General features: G+C 40.4%; 1 protein-coding gene and 1 long non-coding RNA gene across 2 annotated transcripts in view; both read left to right on the top strand.

Annotated features, from left to right (window-relative positions):
• LOC144898611 (uncharacterized) overlaps positions 1 to 4,756 on the top strand; it is a 99,317-nt gene extending 94,561 nt beyond the window's left edge. Inside the window, exon 3 of the long non-coding RNA XR_013627509.1 lies at positions 4,672 to 4,756. This is a non-coding gene — a long non-coding RNA (uncharacterized LOC144898611). The remainder of the gene's footprint in view (positions 1 to 4,671) is intronic.
• A 29-nt stretch (positions 4,757 to 4,785) lies between these two features.
• cdh24b (cadherin 24, type 2b) overlaps positions 4,786 to 19,282 on the top strand; it is a 154,696-nt gene continuing 140,199 nt past the window's right edge. The window contains exon 1 of the mRNA XM_078791369.1: positions 4,786 to 6,438. Within this exon, the coding sequence (XP_078647495.1) occupies positions 4,948 to 6,438 (1,491 nt within the window). The 5' untranslated portion in view covers positions 4,786 to 4,947. The remainder of the gene's footprint in view (positions 6,439 to 19,282) is intronic.

Raw genomic sequence — 19,282 nt, 5'->3', positions numbered from 1 at the left:
TGTAAATTAATTGTTTACATTTGTTGACAAACATGTTTACTCTAGCCCCCAACAAGTTCGGGTGTTAAATACTTGAGCATTGCGAAGGGAGCCACAACAGAGAGACTGAAAAGCAACATGCGGCTCTGGAGCCATGGGTTGCTGACCTTTGCACTACCCAAAGCTCATAACCATAGATGAGGGTAGGAACCTACATGGATTGGTAAATGCGCCAAATCCAAAGAGGTAATTCCATTTTGTCGTAGGACGACCGACCTTATGTGCGTGAGTACTTTCTTCTTCTACAGCCACTGCAGCAACCTCTCCCACACATGAAAAAAAAAACCTGCCCTAGGTATGTTAACAAGGTGCCCGTGGCAATGATTGCATGGCCATCAAAATCCCAGCTGATAAGTTCCTCTGGGAGGGAAAAAACAGCTCCGTCATTGAATTCACCCTGATCCGCACCTCATGCTGTACACTGGAGATAACACACATTCAAAACGGACTCGCTGTGACGTTTATATTTTGTGGAATATTCTTGACATTGTGTCGCTAGTCCCATGTCACTATGGGATATATTCTTTACGTTGTTTTTTTTTTTTGTTGGCATATTTGTATGCAGAATTATGTTGCAGTAGCCTGTTGTCAAGAGGCGAGACTCCTGTCACTTCCAATGTCGCCAAGCCCAGGAATGAGATTGGTTGATTGATTGAAGCGTCAGTGCTCAAAGGGTGAGGGACACACTGACAGCCTCGTGATTGACACAGATGAGAGCGAGCGAGAGAGAGAGAGAGAGAGAGGGGAAGAAAAAAAAAAGGAGAAGGAGCAAGCAGGCGAGAGGAAGTATGAGCGTTTGCTTGACAGGGCGTTGGGTCTCAATGTCAATGAAGGATTCCGCCGCATTATCTGATCACCTTCAATTGGATATCTCACTAAATCTTGCAAGCATGGTCTTTCACGCATTTCCTGTCAGAATGCAACCCTCAGCACTTTTCAATTCCTGGTAGTGGTGATGCTGCATTAAACACATGGGGCGTGTGGGAAGTTTTGTTGTGGTTTTTTATACAGTATTGCGATAATGGGGCTGCACGGTGGTCGAGTGGTTACAGCGTAGATGTCACAGCTAGGAGACCAGGGTTCAATTCCACCCTCGGTCATCTCTGTGTGGAGTTTACATGTTCTTCCCGTGCATGCGACAGGGTATTCCGGTTTCCTCCCACATTCCAAAAACATGCTAGTTAATTAGCGACTGAATGTGAGTGTGAATGGTTGTTTGTCTATATGTGCCCTGTGATTGGCTGGCCACCAGTCCAGAGTGTACCCCGCCTCTCACCCGAAGATGGCTGGGATAGGCTCCAGCAAAGTAAAAGCAGTGATTTATCACTTTATGAGAAAAATAAGGGGGTGTTTTATTTTTGTGAAAATAACCGGAAGTGCGTTGCTCACTTGGGCTAGCTTAAATTTTGCCGAACCTTTAGCCTGATCGTCAGGTTAGTGCTATGGCTGTACTTCTGTTAGTTGTTGGGCTTTTTTTTTTAATCAGGCAAGAAAGTGGTCGTTTAGATCCCGAGTGTGCCATTTATTTGTCCAAATACCAACTGTTTACAATTTCGTTTGGACGAATTCGGCAAAATTTTAGCTAGCTGAATTGAGCAACGCATCCTGGGTAATTTGAGTCTCAGTAGTAAGCTGATGATACATACTCAATATTTCTGGTGAATTCAGTTTGCATCCGGCAACTTTGCGCATACTGCCAGTGTAGACTGTATACTCAAAGAGTTAGTATGAGTAGTAGGTAAGTATGCGGTTTCGAACACAGCCACAGTGTGGCTGCAGGGGGGGGGTTTGGAGGGGAAGGGGGGCTCATACACTAACATTTTTATGAGCATCTCAATTATGTCGCGGATGATAATCGATAGAACCGATCAGAGGTACAGTCTAACTTTTAGCCTGATCGTCAGGTTAGTTCTACGGTTGTACTTCCGTCTGTTGTTGGGTTGTCTCCATCTCCCGCTAAAGCAGCTAGCGGTGGTAAATTGCTAGCTAGTTGTCGGACAAGGCGTTTGTTGTAATCCCAGTGTCACTAATTCCGAGTCACCAATCTTTATCGGGACCATCTAATTCTTACAATTATCTCTATCAGACATCCGTCCTTCCGTTTTCTGCTGCTTATCATCGGAGTCGTGAGAGCGCTAGAACCTATCCCGCCTAACCTCAGGCAAAAGGTGAACTACACCCTGGATTGGTCGCCGGTCAATCGCAGGGCACATACGGTATAGAGATCCCACTACACTCTCAGTGAACCATACTGAATACTTGTTCATTCGTTTGAATGGTTTGGTTTGATTCCCTTGGTGTCCTTCTACTCGTCTCATCTACCTCATCCCGTCATGTTTCCTGCAATCATCTTCCCTGCATGCCCTTGGGTTTCAAACCGGTGTCTTGATGTCTCATTAGTGATTGTCTCCACCGCCTTCCTTCAGTCTGTGTCTTATCTTTGTTCTGTCTTGATTGTTTAACCTCATGTCAATTGAAGTTTCCTCTGAGTTTATTTGTTCTGTCACTCGATTTGTAGTTTAGTTTCTTTCTAGTCGTGGCTTACAATTTAAATCATTGAGTTAAATAGCTAAATTTAAGCCAAACTTAAACTCTGCAGCTGTTTCTTTGGTGAAAGAAGCCATAGTGATGCAAGATCAGTCGTTTTTAACAAAGACAAAGTCGCTGGGGATCAGTTCAGAACGACGGAATGAAAAACCAGTGTACGTGTACACTTCAAGATCACTGATTCGCTAATTTCACTGGGATTCCACCTCAGACAGATCATGCAATCGTCATGCAGAAGACCTGACCATCCCATTGACAAAACCCAGCGTTCATCCAATGACGCTCAATGTTTACCACATTTTCAGGGAGGGGGGTTTGGACATTTTAGAGGAAACCGAGCTACCCTTGCAGTCTTGGAGAGCAATTGCCACATCTCCATATGCTCTTTTGTTCATGCTAGGTTAATTAGCGACTCCAAATTGTCCATCGGTATGAATGTGAGTGTGAATGGTTGTTTGTCTATATGTGCCCTGTGATTGGCTGGCCACCATTCCAGGGTGTACTCTGCATCTTACCCGAAGACAGCTGGGATAGGCTCCAGCATGTCCAGCATGGGATAGGCTCCAGCATGTCCAGCGTGGGATAGGCTCTAGCATGTCCAGTAACCCTAAAAGGAAAATGAATGGATGGATTACCAGATGTCATGAAGTAGAAAAATAAATAAATAAATAAATAAATAAATAAATAAATAAATAAATAAATAAATAAATACATAAATACATAAATAAATAAATACATAAATAAATACATAAATAAATAAATAAATACATAAATAAATAAATAGATAAATAAATAAATAAATAAAATAAAAAAATAATAATAATAGAGTTTGCATGTTCTCCCCGTGCATGTGTGGGTTTTCTTTGGGTACTATGGTTTCCTCCCACATTCCAAAAACATGCTAGGTTAATTAGCGACTCCAAATTGTCCATAGGTATGAATGTGAGTGTGAATGGTTGTTTGTCTATATGTGCCCTGTGAGTGGCTGGCAACCACTCCAGGGTGTACCCCGCCTCTCGCTTGAAGACAGCTGCGATAGGCTCCAGCACCCCCGCGACCTTCATGAGGAAAAGCGGTAAAAAAATGAATGAATGAATAATAATAATAGTAGTAGTAGTAGTAGTAATAACAATAATAAAGTTGGCCCAAAGTTTTCAAAAACCAACTTGAAGGACATTATGATGCTAGCACTTCATTTCTGGAGTCTCCTCCCAGCAAGGAATGAGCCTTAAAAGTGAGAAGCAATAAAAAAAAAAAAACTATATCCCAGCCAAAACACAATTTGAAGTGTATAACTTTGACAGAAGTATGCAGCCTTAACCACATCGATTTTCCTATAAAATTGTTGATTGTGATCTCAGAAAACCCCGATATTTTCATGCTCAAGCATCTGACAAACAGCCAGATTATTGACTTGTCAGAGGCGTAGTCAGATTTTACTGAACTGCTCCTGATACCGCTCCAGTGTGTCTGTTTTATCATAGAACAAGCCGACTGATTGATACATGACATTTTGATTTTGCCGTAGGAATTGTCTACGGGGCTCGCATTTATATTTACCAGAGACATTTTTGCGAGTGTCTTATATGTATGACAGCAACAAGAAAGCGGCACCGCATTAGCTAGCTGGCTTGTGTCTCTATTGACTCTCTAACTGACTGATCAAAGTACAATGTTAATCCAGCTAATTAATCAAGCATGAAAAGGGAACGAAGCTGGTTTTCTATTGTCGGCACTGAAGTCAGAAATCCTTGACAGGCGTTTCTATTATGAAACGCTCACAGCGTTTTTTCTAATAGTCTTTTGCCATCTATAATGGCATAGAACTGTAAAATGATCATTCTGAACCCGTGCAGCTAATAGATGGGAGACAAAAAAAAATATGTGGGTCATTACGGCGGTATAAATGGATGTGTTCTCAGCCTTGTCATGCTTTTGTGCTTGTGAAAATACGATTGCTACTCCCGCTAATAGGTCTGTCCTCCCTTCTTGTCCGTGGGTGTTCTTACCTGTCTATGGAGAACCACATTTAATTAACCTGGTGCAATGATTCATGTTTTTAACTTCATTATCTTTTTCTTTCAGGGATGTTCAACCCTCTTTGGAAAACCGACTGAGGAAGCATCGCCGCAGGACGAGATAGAAGAAGATATTGAGTCGTGTGGGGGGGTGTGGTGGTGGTGGTGGTGGACGGGGGAGACTGACACCTGCCCTCCAGCACAGTCAAGGGCATAGATTGAAAGAGTGACAGGTGGGGGCATGAAAAGAAGGGAAACAGCAGAGAGAATGAAGACAGACGGAAAACAAGACCTGCCTCACAGCAAATCTTGCTCCAATTAGGACATCTTCCCACAAGACAAGATGATTACACGTAATCTTCTTCTGTTGCTTGGTATGTGCCTGTGGGATGGGCTGTCAGGAGGCGTTTTTGCCAGCAAGGTTGTGTGGATGCGAGGAGTAGGTGCGTCGCGCATGATGAAAATGGAGGAGAACAAAGCTACGGACCAATGGGAAGCGAGCAGGGACACAAACGCAATGCCTGTGGTGACGCTGAGAAATCTAATAAGTCATGCGCAGCCGGCTGACACCGGATCCGTGTCCTACGCCAAAGAACTCCCGAATCGCGCCACTCCGTCAGCTGCCATCAAAGACAGGCTGGCTTTCAAACCTAAGCGTGAGGTCGATTCCGTTAGCAAGAAAGAAGTCGCTCACCGCAAGGAGTTAAGTCAGAATTCAAAGAGAGCTAAGAACACCACGAGGAATGTGGAGATTAAAACAGGAAAAACAATCACCCTCCATCGCAAACTGGATTTACATTCCAATAAAACCCGATTCAGATTAAGTTCAAGATCCAAAAGCAGACCCGATTTGAACGTCCACACCACAGGACTTCCAGCGAAAGGAATAAGCGTTGAATTAAACCGAAAACTGAACCTGAGCGGAAGTTCTGAAGTTCTGAAAGTGCTATCCAAGGAAAACCTTGTCAGGATTGTCAATTCCCAAATGCAGAATGTTCCCAATTTGAACTTTCCCAGCAAGGGCAGCCGGAGTAGAAAGAGAGATTTGATTGACGTTAATCAAGGACAGTTGGAGGCTCTGAAAATGTCAAGACAAGACATGTCTGTCACTCAGTCACATGCCGGATCTGATAATCAGACTGAATTTCCATATAAAAACCCGGTCACCACTCCAGATGCTAATCAGGACCACAGCACAGATACACTTAATCCAAAATTGGAAGTTCCAGGATTAAGTAAAGGGCAGGACAGTTCGGGACTGCAGGCGTCGGACGGTGGTGAAAACAAGAGAAAGCGGGCTCTATTACGGTCGACCCCTTTCGATACGGTCGGTCATAGCTCAGAAAAAGGACTAACAATCAACCCGACAGAATCACCTCTCAAACTGACAAAACATTTCCCTCCGTATGTCCCCACTGAAACGAATGGCTCTAGTCCATCTGTGCTGACAACGCAGCCCCAAGGAATCAGACCCGGTAACAGAACAGCAGATTCCCACGGAGACCCATTAACAGAGTCAGTTCGCACCGCTCAAACAGACCTCAGCACAGCTCACTATTCGGCAGATGAAGAGAAAACACTTGTCAACAGCAGTCATATCCTCAGGCTGCATCCGGCTCCTGAATGGCGCCACGATGCAAAGAGTTCCGGGATGCAGGTGGATGATCCAGAAAATGGGAACGGACTTGTGTTTGAGGAAGCCGAGTCACAGGACGACGCGGTCGATTTTGCGGAACAGAAGAGGTCCCGCTCACGCAGCAGAAGAAGTTGGATCTGGAACCAGTTCTTTGTCATTGAAGAATACGCCGGACCTGAACCTGTTCTCATCGGCCGGGTAAGCAAAATTAACATTTCATTCATCATTAAATGGGATCTTTTTATAAATAATATATTCCTGTATAAGACAGCGTTTTATTACAATTCCTTACATGAAATATTTAACTTCTGGTCCTCTTTGATTATGATTTTATACAAGTAGAAGACATGTTTTGCATAATCTAACCCTGCAGTTTTTTTATGCATCGGCATAAATGTTGCCCCTCCACAACCTGGAGAGGGGTATGCATTAAAAATCCTGTGGTACAGAATAAGGAAGGGAATCCATGATGACTTAACATATATATAATATATATATATTCACCCTCAGGATTTATTCTTCGTGTCAAAAATAACAACAATAATAATAATATATAATTATTATTAATAATAATAACACTTCAGATATCATAATATGATTACATCAACAATCACCCATTTATTTCCAGATACAGTTCACATATTTCAATTAGCCTGCTTCATGCTATTAACTGTACATTAAGGCTAACAAACATTAACAAACATTTTGCAGTCAGCTGTTTACTCTAGCAACTTTCTAAACTCTTTACAGCCGATAGTATAAATTATATTTACTTTGTACTAACCTGTGGTACAGAATAAGGAAGGTAACCCACCATGACTTGACGTATATTCACCCTCAGGATTTATTCTTCCTGTCAAAAATAACAACACTTCAGATATCATACTATGATTACATCAACAATTACCCATTTATTTCCAGATACATTTCACATATTTCAATTAGCCTGCTTTATGCTATTAACTGTACATTAAGGCTTGCTAGCATTAGCCATTTTGCTTATGGTTCAAATGTTATACAACACATTTTGTAACAAACATTTTGCAGTCAGCTGTTTAATCTAGCAACTTTCTAAACTCTTTACAGCCGTTAGTATAAATTTTCTCTACTTTGTACTAGCCTGCACACATTTCACATATTTCAATTAGCCTGCTTCATGCTATTGATGTATATTAAGGCTTGCTAGCATTAGCCATTTTGCTTATGGTTCAAATGCTCCACAACACATTTTGTAACAAATATTTTGCAGTCAAATGTTTACTCTAGCAACTTTCTAAACTCTTTACAACCGTTAGATATATTATGTGTACTTTGTACTAACCTGTGGTACAGAATAAGGAAGATAATCCACGATGACTTGACGTATATTCACCCCTATTTGTTCTTCCTCTGTCGTTTTGTCACCTACTCTATACCACTATCGCTGCTAGCACCCCCTAGCGGACCTAGCGGTATTACACCCAAACGCCAACAATGGAGATTTGGTTATTTTAAAAAGAAACATCGAAAAAAAAAATAGTAGGGTGTCTTTTTTTCATTTACAACTGAATTTTATATGTATGACATGAACTATTACTACTCTTAAATGCATTTTAAACAGTTTTTTTTAAACCATTTTACCTTATCTTTTATTACATACCTTCCATAAAGCTGCAATGGGAATTGATTAACATTGCTCCGGTGTAATGTGCTGCCTTCCAGGTAGCTGTAAAAACTTCAATGAATCAATGGTTTACTGAGGTGCAACCAAAGCCCGACATTCCATCTGAGCAAAGGGGTCGGCCATGATCACTCCCAATCTGCCCCCACCTTTGGGGATTGACATATCCAGAGGAATTAATAGCCTTACTTCCTCCCCCTTTTTCCAATATTGATCGTCACCCCGAGGCAGAACACAAGAGCGTTCCTTCATTTCCCTGTATGTCAGACTATGTCAGATGGAGTCCCTCACGGTCATAGGTGCGGCTAATACTATTTCATTGAGACTGATTTACACTTGGTTGGATTTGGATTTATCACTGCATGCTCACACAGCACAACAAACCGCATCATATCTCTTGCTTTTGTAATGTATTGATTATTGACTGGTCGTGTGTCAATGGCCGTGACAGCTACACGGTTTTATTTTTTTGGGCAGCACAGTTTGGGGTTCGGGCTGCACGGTGGTCTAGTGGTTAACACGCAGACCTCACAGCTAGAAGACCCGAGTTCGATTCCACCCTCGACCATCTCTGTGTGGCATATCTTTGCGTGTTCTCCCCATGAATGCGTGGGTTTTCTCCGGGTACTCCAGTTTTATTCTTACATTGTATTATTACAATTGCAGTATCACTCGGCTATGATGAACATCCAGCGGCAACACAACATTTTGGCTTGACTGCTATTTTGATGAAAAATATACAGGACAAAGCTACTTCCAGGAGCCTTTGTTTATACTATGTCATACGTCGAGTGGTTAGCACGCAGACCTCACAGCTAGGAGACCAGGGTTCAATTCCACCCTCTGTCATCTCTGTGTGGAGTTTGCATGTTCTCTCCGGTTTCCTCCCACATTCCAAAAACATGCTAGGTTAATTAGCGACTCCAAATTGTCCATAGGTATGAATGTGAGTGTGAATGGTTGTTTGTCTATATGTGCCCTGTGATTGGCTGGCCACCAGTCCAGGGTGTACCCCGCCTCTCGCCCGAAGACAGCTGGGATAGGCTCCAGCACCCCCACGACCCTTGTGAGGAAAAAGCGGTAGAAAATTAATGAATGAATGAATATAAAAAATAAATTATTATATATATAATTAATATATAATAATTATATATTAATATATAATTATATAATAAAATAAAATAATATATAATATAAAATAATTTATAAAAATATAATTTATAATAAATTCATCATAATTTATAATCAACTGTCCTTCCAGTATCGTGCAGCACAATGCTGACTTTTCCCCACCTGATTTCAACACTCGGTGCCCAGCTGCTGTAGACGAGCTAATTTGTAGGCCCCGTGTGAATATTTTGCGAAGCAAATGAATAGTAATGATGCCCGCCTGACTGCTGCGGGCTGATGTGAAGCCTTGTGGTAATTTGCTTTGTGTCGCCCGAGTGAGCTTGGCGATTGGACTCAATGGCAACAATTCCATAAATTGTGAGATATTACTTCTTAGGTTCATGAAATGGTCAAGACCCTGCCACCTTCAAAGACACCCTCCCCGATAAGACCGCGGATTAGGTATTATTATTATTATTATGGTATCTTGCCGCTCCAGACAGCTGCAATAATTATCACAATAACTGTTATCAGTTTGTTTGATGTTAATAAGTCAGAGGGTCTGCGTGGGGGTCAACAGTTTAACGTTTGATGGAGGTTACGCCACGGTGTCTGTATCTAGGTTGGGTTTTTTTTTAGACTTGGCTTGCTCGACACCACACTGGTGCTCCGTATGCTGCTGTTGGAAAACGGTGGGTCAGCTTTTTGAAATGAAAGAAAGAAAGAAATACATGAAAAATATAGGTTTAATATAGTTGACATTAAGGATGAAATAAATAAATTCCAGGCTGCACGGCGGTCAAGTGGTTAGCACGCAGACCTAACAGCTAGGAGACCCGAGTTCAATTCCACCCTGTGGAGTTTGCATGTTCTTCCCGTGCATGTGTGGATTTTCTCCGGGTACTCCGGTTTCCTCCCACATTCCAAAAACATGCTAGGTTTAATGTTCCAAATATTTTTAAATCATCTTTGACAATTTTCTTCTTGTAATATGACTTTATATGCAGATTTTTCTACAATATAATTTTCCAAAAATTACAAAATTTGTTTCACATATGATTATTTAAAAACTAAAATAATTACAATGTATTCTTATAAAAATATTGATTTTTTTCTTTAATATTTTAAGTCTATACTCTACTAAAATATATATATATAAGTATATATATACTCCGGTTTCTTCCCACATTCCCAAAAAAACATGCTAGGTTTAATGTTCCAAATATTTCTTTCTCTTTAAATCATCTTTTTCCTCACGAGGGTCGCGGAGGGTGCTGGAGCCTCTCCCAGCTGTCTTTGGGCGAGAGGCGGGGTACACCCTGGACTGGTGGCCAGCCAATCACAGGGCACATATAGACAAACAACCATTCACACTCACATTCATACCTATGGACAATTTGGAGTCGCTAATTAACCTAGCATGTTTTTGGAATGTGGGAGGAAACCGGAGTACCCGGAGAAAACCCACGCATTCACGGGGAGAACATGCAAACTCCACACAGAGATGGCCGAGGGTGGAATTGAACCCTGGTCTCCGAGATGTGAGGTCTGCACGCTAACCACTTGTCCGCAGTGCTGCTCCCTTTAAGTTAATTTTTTTTTTAACATTAACATAATAATTTTTAACACTTTTTTTCCCTCCAGTTCATGACAATAACCACCGCCTATTGCAGTAAAAATCAATAATGGGAAAAATGTGTAAAGATTGCGGTACAAATGATGTCAACAGGCCGAAGCATGTCGTCAGCGTGAGCACTAGCCTGCGGGAGGAATCGTGTCTGTATCCTGCGTGGTTCAGACGGCCGAGTGCACGAGGTCGTCAATTACATTTGTCCAAGGCTCAGAATTTTTCTCGGCAGAAACTGTGAGGGCTCGACACTCCGTGGCCTTCGTCAGTGTTAACAGCCTCATATTACCTGTACAGCGGCAAGCCACCTACAGTTCAGAGTTTTCCAGCCGGCCAGATTTAAAAGCCGAGAACCAACCCCATCAGTCAATAATCAAGGGGGGGGGGGTTGTAGTCCAGTCAATGTTTAAAGGCCAATTTTTAGCTTATATTTTTTTATTTTTTCCACAATTGATGGTGCCACATTTTTTTTAATCTCAATTATTCCTGTCAATATTTGTCTGTATAAACTACTGTATGAGTTGCTGGCACCAGCATTGTTAAAGACACACAACAGACCAACAATAACATATATAATGTTGTTATAAAAACATGTTAACTTTGTTTTTATATTTTTCATTTTGTTATTTTCTGCAATGTGTGTCACGGGCCAATAACAAACAACTCATGTTGCTTCAAATGGCCCCCGGGCCGCAGTTTGGACTTACAGTCAGTCATCCTTTGCTACACCGTGGTTTGAACGTTGCAAAATATTGCAGTTTTGGGGTTGACTTTGACCTAAGTCACACAGTATAGTAGTATTCTTACATTGTCTCCTCCCTTTCTGTGTGGAAGTGGTACTTTTTTGGCTTCTTACTTTTTCCTCCCTCACTGTTAGAAACAATTTCTTAAGTGGAAAACAGTTGATGTTTTCATGTTCTCCTCGTACTTTGGTACGTGACAAAAATACAAAAAAAAAAAAAAACTTAAACTATATTAGGAAAGCAGGAAGTGAACAAATGTCACAGTTACTGATTGTAAAAGTACCAGATGGAGGGTCATTGTATGGTCATTGTATTACATTGTATGTAATGTCATTGTATGGTCAAAATAAAATAAAATAAAATAAAATAAAATAAAATAAAATAAAATAAAATAAAATAAAATAAAATAAAATAAAATAAAATAAAATAAAATAAAATAAAATAAAATAAAATAAATTTGGAAAGTAGGAAGTGAACAAATGTAACAGTTACTGATTGTAAAAATACCAGATGGAGGGCTAGGATTTAATAAGCTTTGCTTCTTCCTACTCCTTTTGGACATGTGGAACTGTGAACTGATTATGTGATGCATTCAATTGTAATGTTCAAATTAATAAAAACCATTACCATTAACCCCTTTGTGACATTGCACCTTTTACTCGGTAGCTTGCCATATGCACTATGGTGCAAACAAAGAAAAACACGGACCATGAAGGTGACTGTAGGGGTGTTATATCACGTCTACAAGGCTCTAATAACCGTATTTACTTTAATGGGGTTTCTGTACTCAAACTATAAAAATATTCTGTGTATTATACTTAAACCTACTTTGCGGAAAATCACTGTTGTCGCATCTGGGACCAATTAACCGTGATAAACGAGGCACGACTATGCATGCAACAAACACTGAGTTGATATGAAAAGCATACGTTTAGCCCCACAACTTAGACCTGAACTGACCGATGATGGCTTTAACTGCACGCTAGCTGTTATGCCGACTAAGGAGAAGAAGCCCCAGCAGGTATTTGTGCCAACACATTATATTGTACTGAAAGGAGGGAACAAAGCCAGATGACACATTCTGTGATGCTAACATTTGGAGCCGGTCCAGATCACTATTATGGGTATGTAGTATTCCAGGCTGGAGATGCATACGATTAAGTATCAGACGGTGACGCCACACGAGAGAGAGAGAATAATGCTCTTAGAGATCTTAATACGCTTATGAATTTTTAATCTCCTGTTCTGCTGTTGTGTAGGCCGGCCGGTGCTATAGGTGGGGAGATCAATGCGTCCACCATTAGGGGCTTGATTGTGATTTAATGGAGCGATGATGAGCGTGCAAACATTGACTCCGTCTATTGATAGTCACACATAAATGTAGCGCTTTAGTTTAATGCAATAATTAGACCACGCATAAGGACAATTACATTATTTTTTTATTTTTTTTATGAGGGATGCTTTTGAAAATCTGATGTTTTTATACTATTTTTTTGTGTGATCCCAGAAAATTTGGTTTTGGTTAAATCTCTAAAGCTGGAAACAGGAAGCCAAGACTATAATCTGTGATGTCAATAGAGGACAAATGTTCCATGCTCAACTGGAAATGATCTAACGGGGCTACTTTTGTGCACTCGGTGACAGCACCAGAGTATAAATTTTAAAAGGGTGCTTTCTCTGCTTTCACAATGTTTTAAAGCATTATAAAATTTTGATGTTAAAACTAAAAGAGGCAGCCCATATATACGTCATAAACCGTCCCGCGAAATAGCCCCCTTTTATATGTCCTTCAGGATCAAGGCTTTGTTTACTGTAGCATGTTGCTTCGGGATAGTTGCTCAGGTTCACTGGAATTGTGCAAACAAGCAATTACTGACAACGTCTGACTCAGTTTTCTCGTCTCTACCAACACGCTCTCAATTTGTGTCTTACACAACCCCCTCCCCCCCCCCCACCACCACCACACCACACCACACACAGAACAGAACCAACCACATAAACGCGTTTATTCGCACCGACTCTTGTACACACTGATATATTCATGGATGCTATGTTTTCCTCACGTACCGGAGTGTCTGTGCCCCATAATTGTGAATTTAATTGATGCTGTCACAAGGTCTGCAATGTGGTTTCAAGTGATTGCAGCAGCAGTTTGAGAAAAAAAAAAAAACAGAAAAAGAGTTTACTCAAGGGCAAAAATGATCATTTCTGATCAGCTTGTGCTATATGTCTTCTGCTTTCTTGTTTTACAGTACGAACCTCTTATGATACGGTGTGTTTTGGGAGATCCGACATATATAGTTGGCCGCCAAGCTTTTTCTGACAGCTCATGTTTTGGGTTTAGTAAGTCATTTGTAATGGTAATGGTTTTATTTCATTTGAACATGCATCAGATTACAATTGAATGCATCACATAATCAGTTCACAGTTCCACATGTCCAAAAGGAGTAGGAAGAAGCAAAGCTTATTAAATCCTACCCCTCCATCTGGTACTTTTACAATCAGTAACTGTTACATTTGTTCACTTCCTGCTTTCCTAATATAATTTATTTTTATTATATTTTTTTAATTTAATAAAAAAATGTTTTTCTTATTTTTGTAATTACATTTTTTTTAATTTTTTAATGTTTTTATTTCATTTGAACATGCATCAGATTACAATTGAATGCATCACATAATCAGTTCACAGTTCCACATGTCCATAAGGAGTAGGAAGAAGCAGAGCTTATTAAATCCTACCCCTCCATCTGGTACTTTTACAATCAGTAACTCTTACATTTGTTCACTTCCTGCTTTCCTAATATAGTTTGTTATTTTTTTTATTATTATTATTTTTTTTTTTGTCACGTACCAAAGTACGAGGTGATTTGACCATACAATCACATATTTTATTTTTTTTGTAACTGTTGCAGCTGATGAACTATATCAGCAAGTTGAAGTATTTGTGATTTTATAAATAAGGAGTTAGTATGTTCTCTGTAGGCGCCATTATGAATTATCCTTACTGACCTTTTTTGCAGTACATTTAGTGAGTGAAGATTGCTTTTATAGTTATTACCCCATATTTCTACATAATAAGTAAGATATGGTAGAACCAGAGTTTTTGATTTCTGATTGAGAACAAATTTTGCTTTGTTCAATATTGAAATATTTCTGGCCACCTTATGTTGTATATTTGTAATATGAGGTTTTCCAGCTCATATTTTCATATATTGTGATCCCCAGAAATGGATTTTCCTTCACCCTTTCAATGTTTACATTGAATTGTATTGAAGGTAATACAGTGGAAAATTCCATATAGAGAGTACTATGAACTTGCATTCTGTGGAATTAGTACTTGATACCCACAAGATAGCAAGAATCTCAGGAGCTCCATGCAGTAGTTTGCCTTGTGAGGTAAGTGATTCAGAAAAAGGTGAGTGGATCAGCCCATATTTACACACGAGGAACTGGTTAATGAACTCAAGGGAGCTGAGGACGACAGTCGACAAAAAAAAAAAATCCATTCCTAACACACTTTCCTGTAATGGATGGAGATCCTGCAGTGGCTGCAAGGTCCCTGTGGTCAGGAAGACAAATGTACAGGCCTGTCTGAACTTTGTCAATGCACATTTGAATGAGTCGGAGAAGAATAGGAGAATGTGATGTGGTCAGATGAGATCAACGTTGAGCTCTGCGGCATCAAGCCGACTTCGGAGCATTGGGAGGATAAAGAAAACCCATCTGACTGCAAGAACAGTTTGACCTGGAGGTGGAAACATTTTGCTTTGGGTAAACAGGGCCAGCTACTGAATCTTGGATGAGAACCCGCTAATAACATAGTCACACTGGAGGTGGAATGAATTTGTGGTTTATTCCTCGATATACAAAGTGCATTCTGAATATTAATATTAATATGACTAATTCTTGTGGCCCTCCAGAATGTTTTGAAAAACTATCAAGGGGGATTCGAAGTACAAAAAGTACAAAAAAGTTCCACTAGTTGATTAGCTGGAGAGTCAGTTGACCGTTCCTTTTGAAAGGCGGGACGATCGTTATCCTTATCGTCCCGCCTTGCTTTGTGGGTGGGGTTAGCTGACTGAAAGACCGAGACCGAGAGATTGACCCGGTCAACGCAAGACCGAGGCCGAGAGATTGACCCGGTCAATGAAAGACCGAGACCGATAGATTGACCCGGTCAATGAAAGGCCAAGATAGAGACCGAGAGATTGACCCGGTCAATGAAAGACCGAGACCGAGAGATTGACCCGGTCAATGAAAGACCGAGACCGAGAGATTGACCCGGTCAATGAAAGACCGAGACCGAGAGATTGACCCTGTCAATGAAAGACCAAGACCGAGAGATTGACCCGGTCAATGAAAGACCGAGACCGAGAGATTGACCCTGTCAATGAAAGACCGAGACCGAGAGATTGACCCTGTCAATGAAAGACCGAGACCGAGAGATTGACCCTGTCAATGAAAGACCGAGACCGGGAGATTGACCCGGTCAATGAAAGACCGAGACCGATAGATTGACCCGGTCAATGACAGACGGAGACCGAGACCAAGAGATTGACCCGGTCAATGAAAGACCGAGAGATTGATCCGGTCAATGAAAGACCGAGACCGAGAGATTGACGCGGTCAATGAAAGACCCAGACCGATAGATTGACCCGGTCCATGAAAGACCGAGACCGATAGATTGACCCGGTCCATGAAAGACCGAGACCGATAGATTGACCCGGTCAATGAAAGACCGAGACCGAGAGATTGACCCGGTCAATGAAAGACCGAGACCGAGAGATTGACCCGGTCGATGAAAGACCCAGACCGAGAGATTGACCCGGTCGATGAAAGACAGAAACCGATAGATTGACCCGGTCAATGAAAGACAGAGACTGAGAGATTGACCCGGTCAATGAAAGACCAAGACCGAGATATTGACCCGGTCAATGAAAGACCGAGACCAATAGATTGACCCGGTCGATGAAAGACCAAGAGATTGACCCGGTCAATGAAAGACGGAGACCGATAGATTGACCCGGTCAATGAAAGACGGAGACCGAGATATTGACCCGGTCAATGAAAGACCGAGACAAAGAGATTGACCCGGTCAATGAAAGACCGAAACCGAGAGATTGACCCGGTAAATGAAAGACCGAGAGATTGACCCGGTCAATGAAAGACCGAGACCGATAGATTGACCCGGTCAATGAAAGACCAAGACCGATAGATTGACCCGGTCAATGAAAGACCGAAATCGAGAGATTGACCCGGTCAATGAAAGACCAAGACCGAGAGATTCACCAGGTCAATTGAGTTGGGTCAATGACCAGGAGTCGTAACGCCGGATCGGGGAACTGAGACGCTCGGATCCGTAGGGCTGTCATAATACTTCCGATTTCGAGGTACATCATCACGTGTTGTTGCGCTGTTGAGTTCGGAACCAACGTGAACATGAACGGACTGACTCCACACGGCATACCGGGTCTATTGACCGATAGACCAAAATGACCGGATCTTTTTTACGGAATGATCCGATTCACTGAAATGAACAAACCGTTCATTTCAAGCGAAAACGGTGCGATTGTTTAATCAGCAGATGTGACAAGTTGTCTATTTCTGACTTGAACGTTTATATTTCCGATCAAAGGTCAGCCTGGTAGTTGAACGCCCCTTGTCAGTGCTCTGTCAGGATGAGCTTTTCCAAGCTCAGGGATAATGTAAGGATTATTGTTCCATGTCAAGGTATAACCTCATTCATTTTGAATGATGGGATACTACAGCGCAAGATGAGGTAGAGGTAGCTGAAGTCAAAGGTCAAATCAGTGCAAGATCCGCCTTATATTTTTACCGCTAGCACTTTTCAATCAATCCTTTTTCACTTTTTTTTCAGGGATTTTTATTCCCGTTTGTGTCGAACGATACTTTTACCCTGTCGCTTTTGTAACCATTATCAAACTTTCCCCAACGTGGCACCTCTGGGTTCGATGCCTACATGCATAATATTATGAAAGCACTCAAGAGGTTGCCGATGTGATGCAATAAATTGAAAGAGGCTGTCACATAAAGTTAAGTGCTGGCTGGTATGTTTTCCTCTGATGCTCGTTCTTACTGGAGGCATCGGCCAAAATTATTACACACACTTCCTGCATAATTTAATACGAGGCTAATTGCAAGTTTGAAGAGTCCAGGTGGCGTCTTTACATTTTATTGTTTTGTCGAACAACATAAAAGTTCGACTCAATCAAACAGAAGAAGTAGTCATATTCTTTAAGTAGCAGCCATGTTTCGTCGCTATGTTTCTCGCATTCTGCAGATGTTTGTAATGGTAATGATTTTATTTCATTTGAACATGCATCAGATGACAATTGAATGCATCACATAATCAGTTCACAGTTCCACATGTCCAAAAGGAGTAGGAAGAAGCAAAGCTTATTAAATCCTACCCCTCCATCTGGTACTTTTACAATCAGTAACTGTTACATTTGTTCACTTCCTGCTTTCCTAATATAGTTTACGTTTTTTTTTTGTTTGTTTTTGTTTTTTCATGTACTGAAGTATGAGGTGATATGACCATACAATGACATAATGGGTACTATAGTAAGTGTCAATATAGTGATATATATAGCACATCATGACTGGTTCAAGACTCTTCATCCTTGTATTTAGCAAACATCAACTGCTTGTATTGTTTCTTGAATTCCTAATTTCCCAATTTAATTTAATTTTATTTAATTTAATTTAATTTTATTTTATTTAATTTAATTTAATTTTATTTTATTTTATTTTATTTAATTTTATTTTATTTTATTTTATTTTATTTTATTTTATTTTATTTTATTTTATTTTATTTTATTTTATTTTATTTTATTTTATTTTATTTTACAAACATCAACTGCTTGTATTGTTTCTTGAATTGGCTCATCGTTGTGCATTGTTTGAGGGTCTTACTCAATCCATTCCATAGTTTGATTCCACATACTGAAATGCTATGGCTTTTTAACGTAGTCCTAGCATATAAGTGTTTTATTTAAATGTACTTCTTCCCTGAGATCATATTTCTCCTCTCTTGTAGAGAAGTACTGGATGACATTTTTAGCTAATTGGTTATTTTTAGCTTTATGCATTATTTTTAGCTGTTTGAAGATGAACTATATCAGCAAGTTGAAGTATTTGTGATTTTAGAAATAAGGAGTTAGTATGTTCTCTGTAGGCGGCATTATGAATTATCCTTACTGGCCTTTTTTGCAGTACATTTAGCGAGTGAAGATAGCTTTTATAGTTATTACCCCATATTTCCACACAATAAGTAAGATATGGTAGAACCAGAGTTTTTGATTTCTGATTGAAAACAAATTTTGCTTTGTTCAATATTGAAATATTTCTGGCCACCTTATTTTGTATATTTGTAATATGAGGTTTCCAGCTCATATTTTCAGATATTGTGATCCCCAGAAATGTATTTTCCTTCCTTTGGATGTCTACACCATCTATTTGTATTTGCTGGTGTGTGTCCTTTCTGCATGATTTTAGTTTTATTTAGGTTCAAGGACAATCCATTATTTGATTGTCGTATTAATTAGTCGAGCAACATGACGATGTATGTATGTACTGTATGTATGTAACTGCTATAATGAAAGTAACTCATGACACATTAAAGAGTCCTGTTAAAAACTTGAATTATTCTCACTTTCACCAAAAATAATTTGCATATTTGTCCATTTTGGCCGCTAACAGCTTGAGTACAGTATACATTCCAAATTGCTGCGTTTACACAGCTGTTAGACCGTGAGATAGATGATAAATGAGGTCCGAAAAGCTGGCAAAGAAGGTAGTAACACCTTCTTAATTGGACAGGCGGAACGGCACTCGGCGAATCTTGACACGCCCACCGCAGGGGAGGCCAATTCACACGCT

Source organism: Doryrhamphus excisus, linkage group LG6 (genome assembly GCF_037039965.1).
Source record: "Doryrhamphus excisus strain RoL-2023G ecotype Guam linkage group LG6, RoL_Dexc_Guam_v1.1, whole genome shotgun sequence".
Taxonomy (NCBI): domain Eukaryota; kingdom Metazoa; phylum Chordata; class Actinopteri; order Syngnathiformes; family Syngnathidae; genus Doryrhamphus; species Doryrhamphus excisus.
This window is presented reverse-complemented; position numbering and strand designations above follow the sequence as displayed.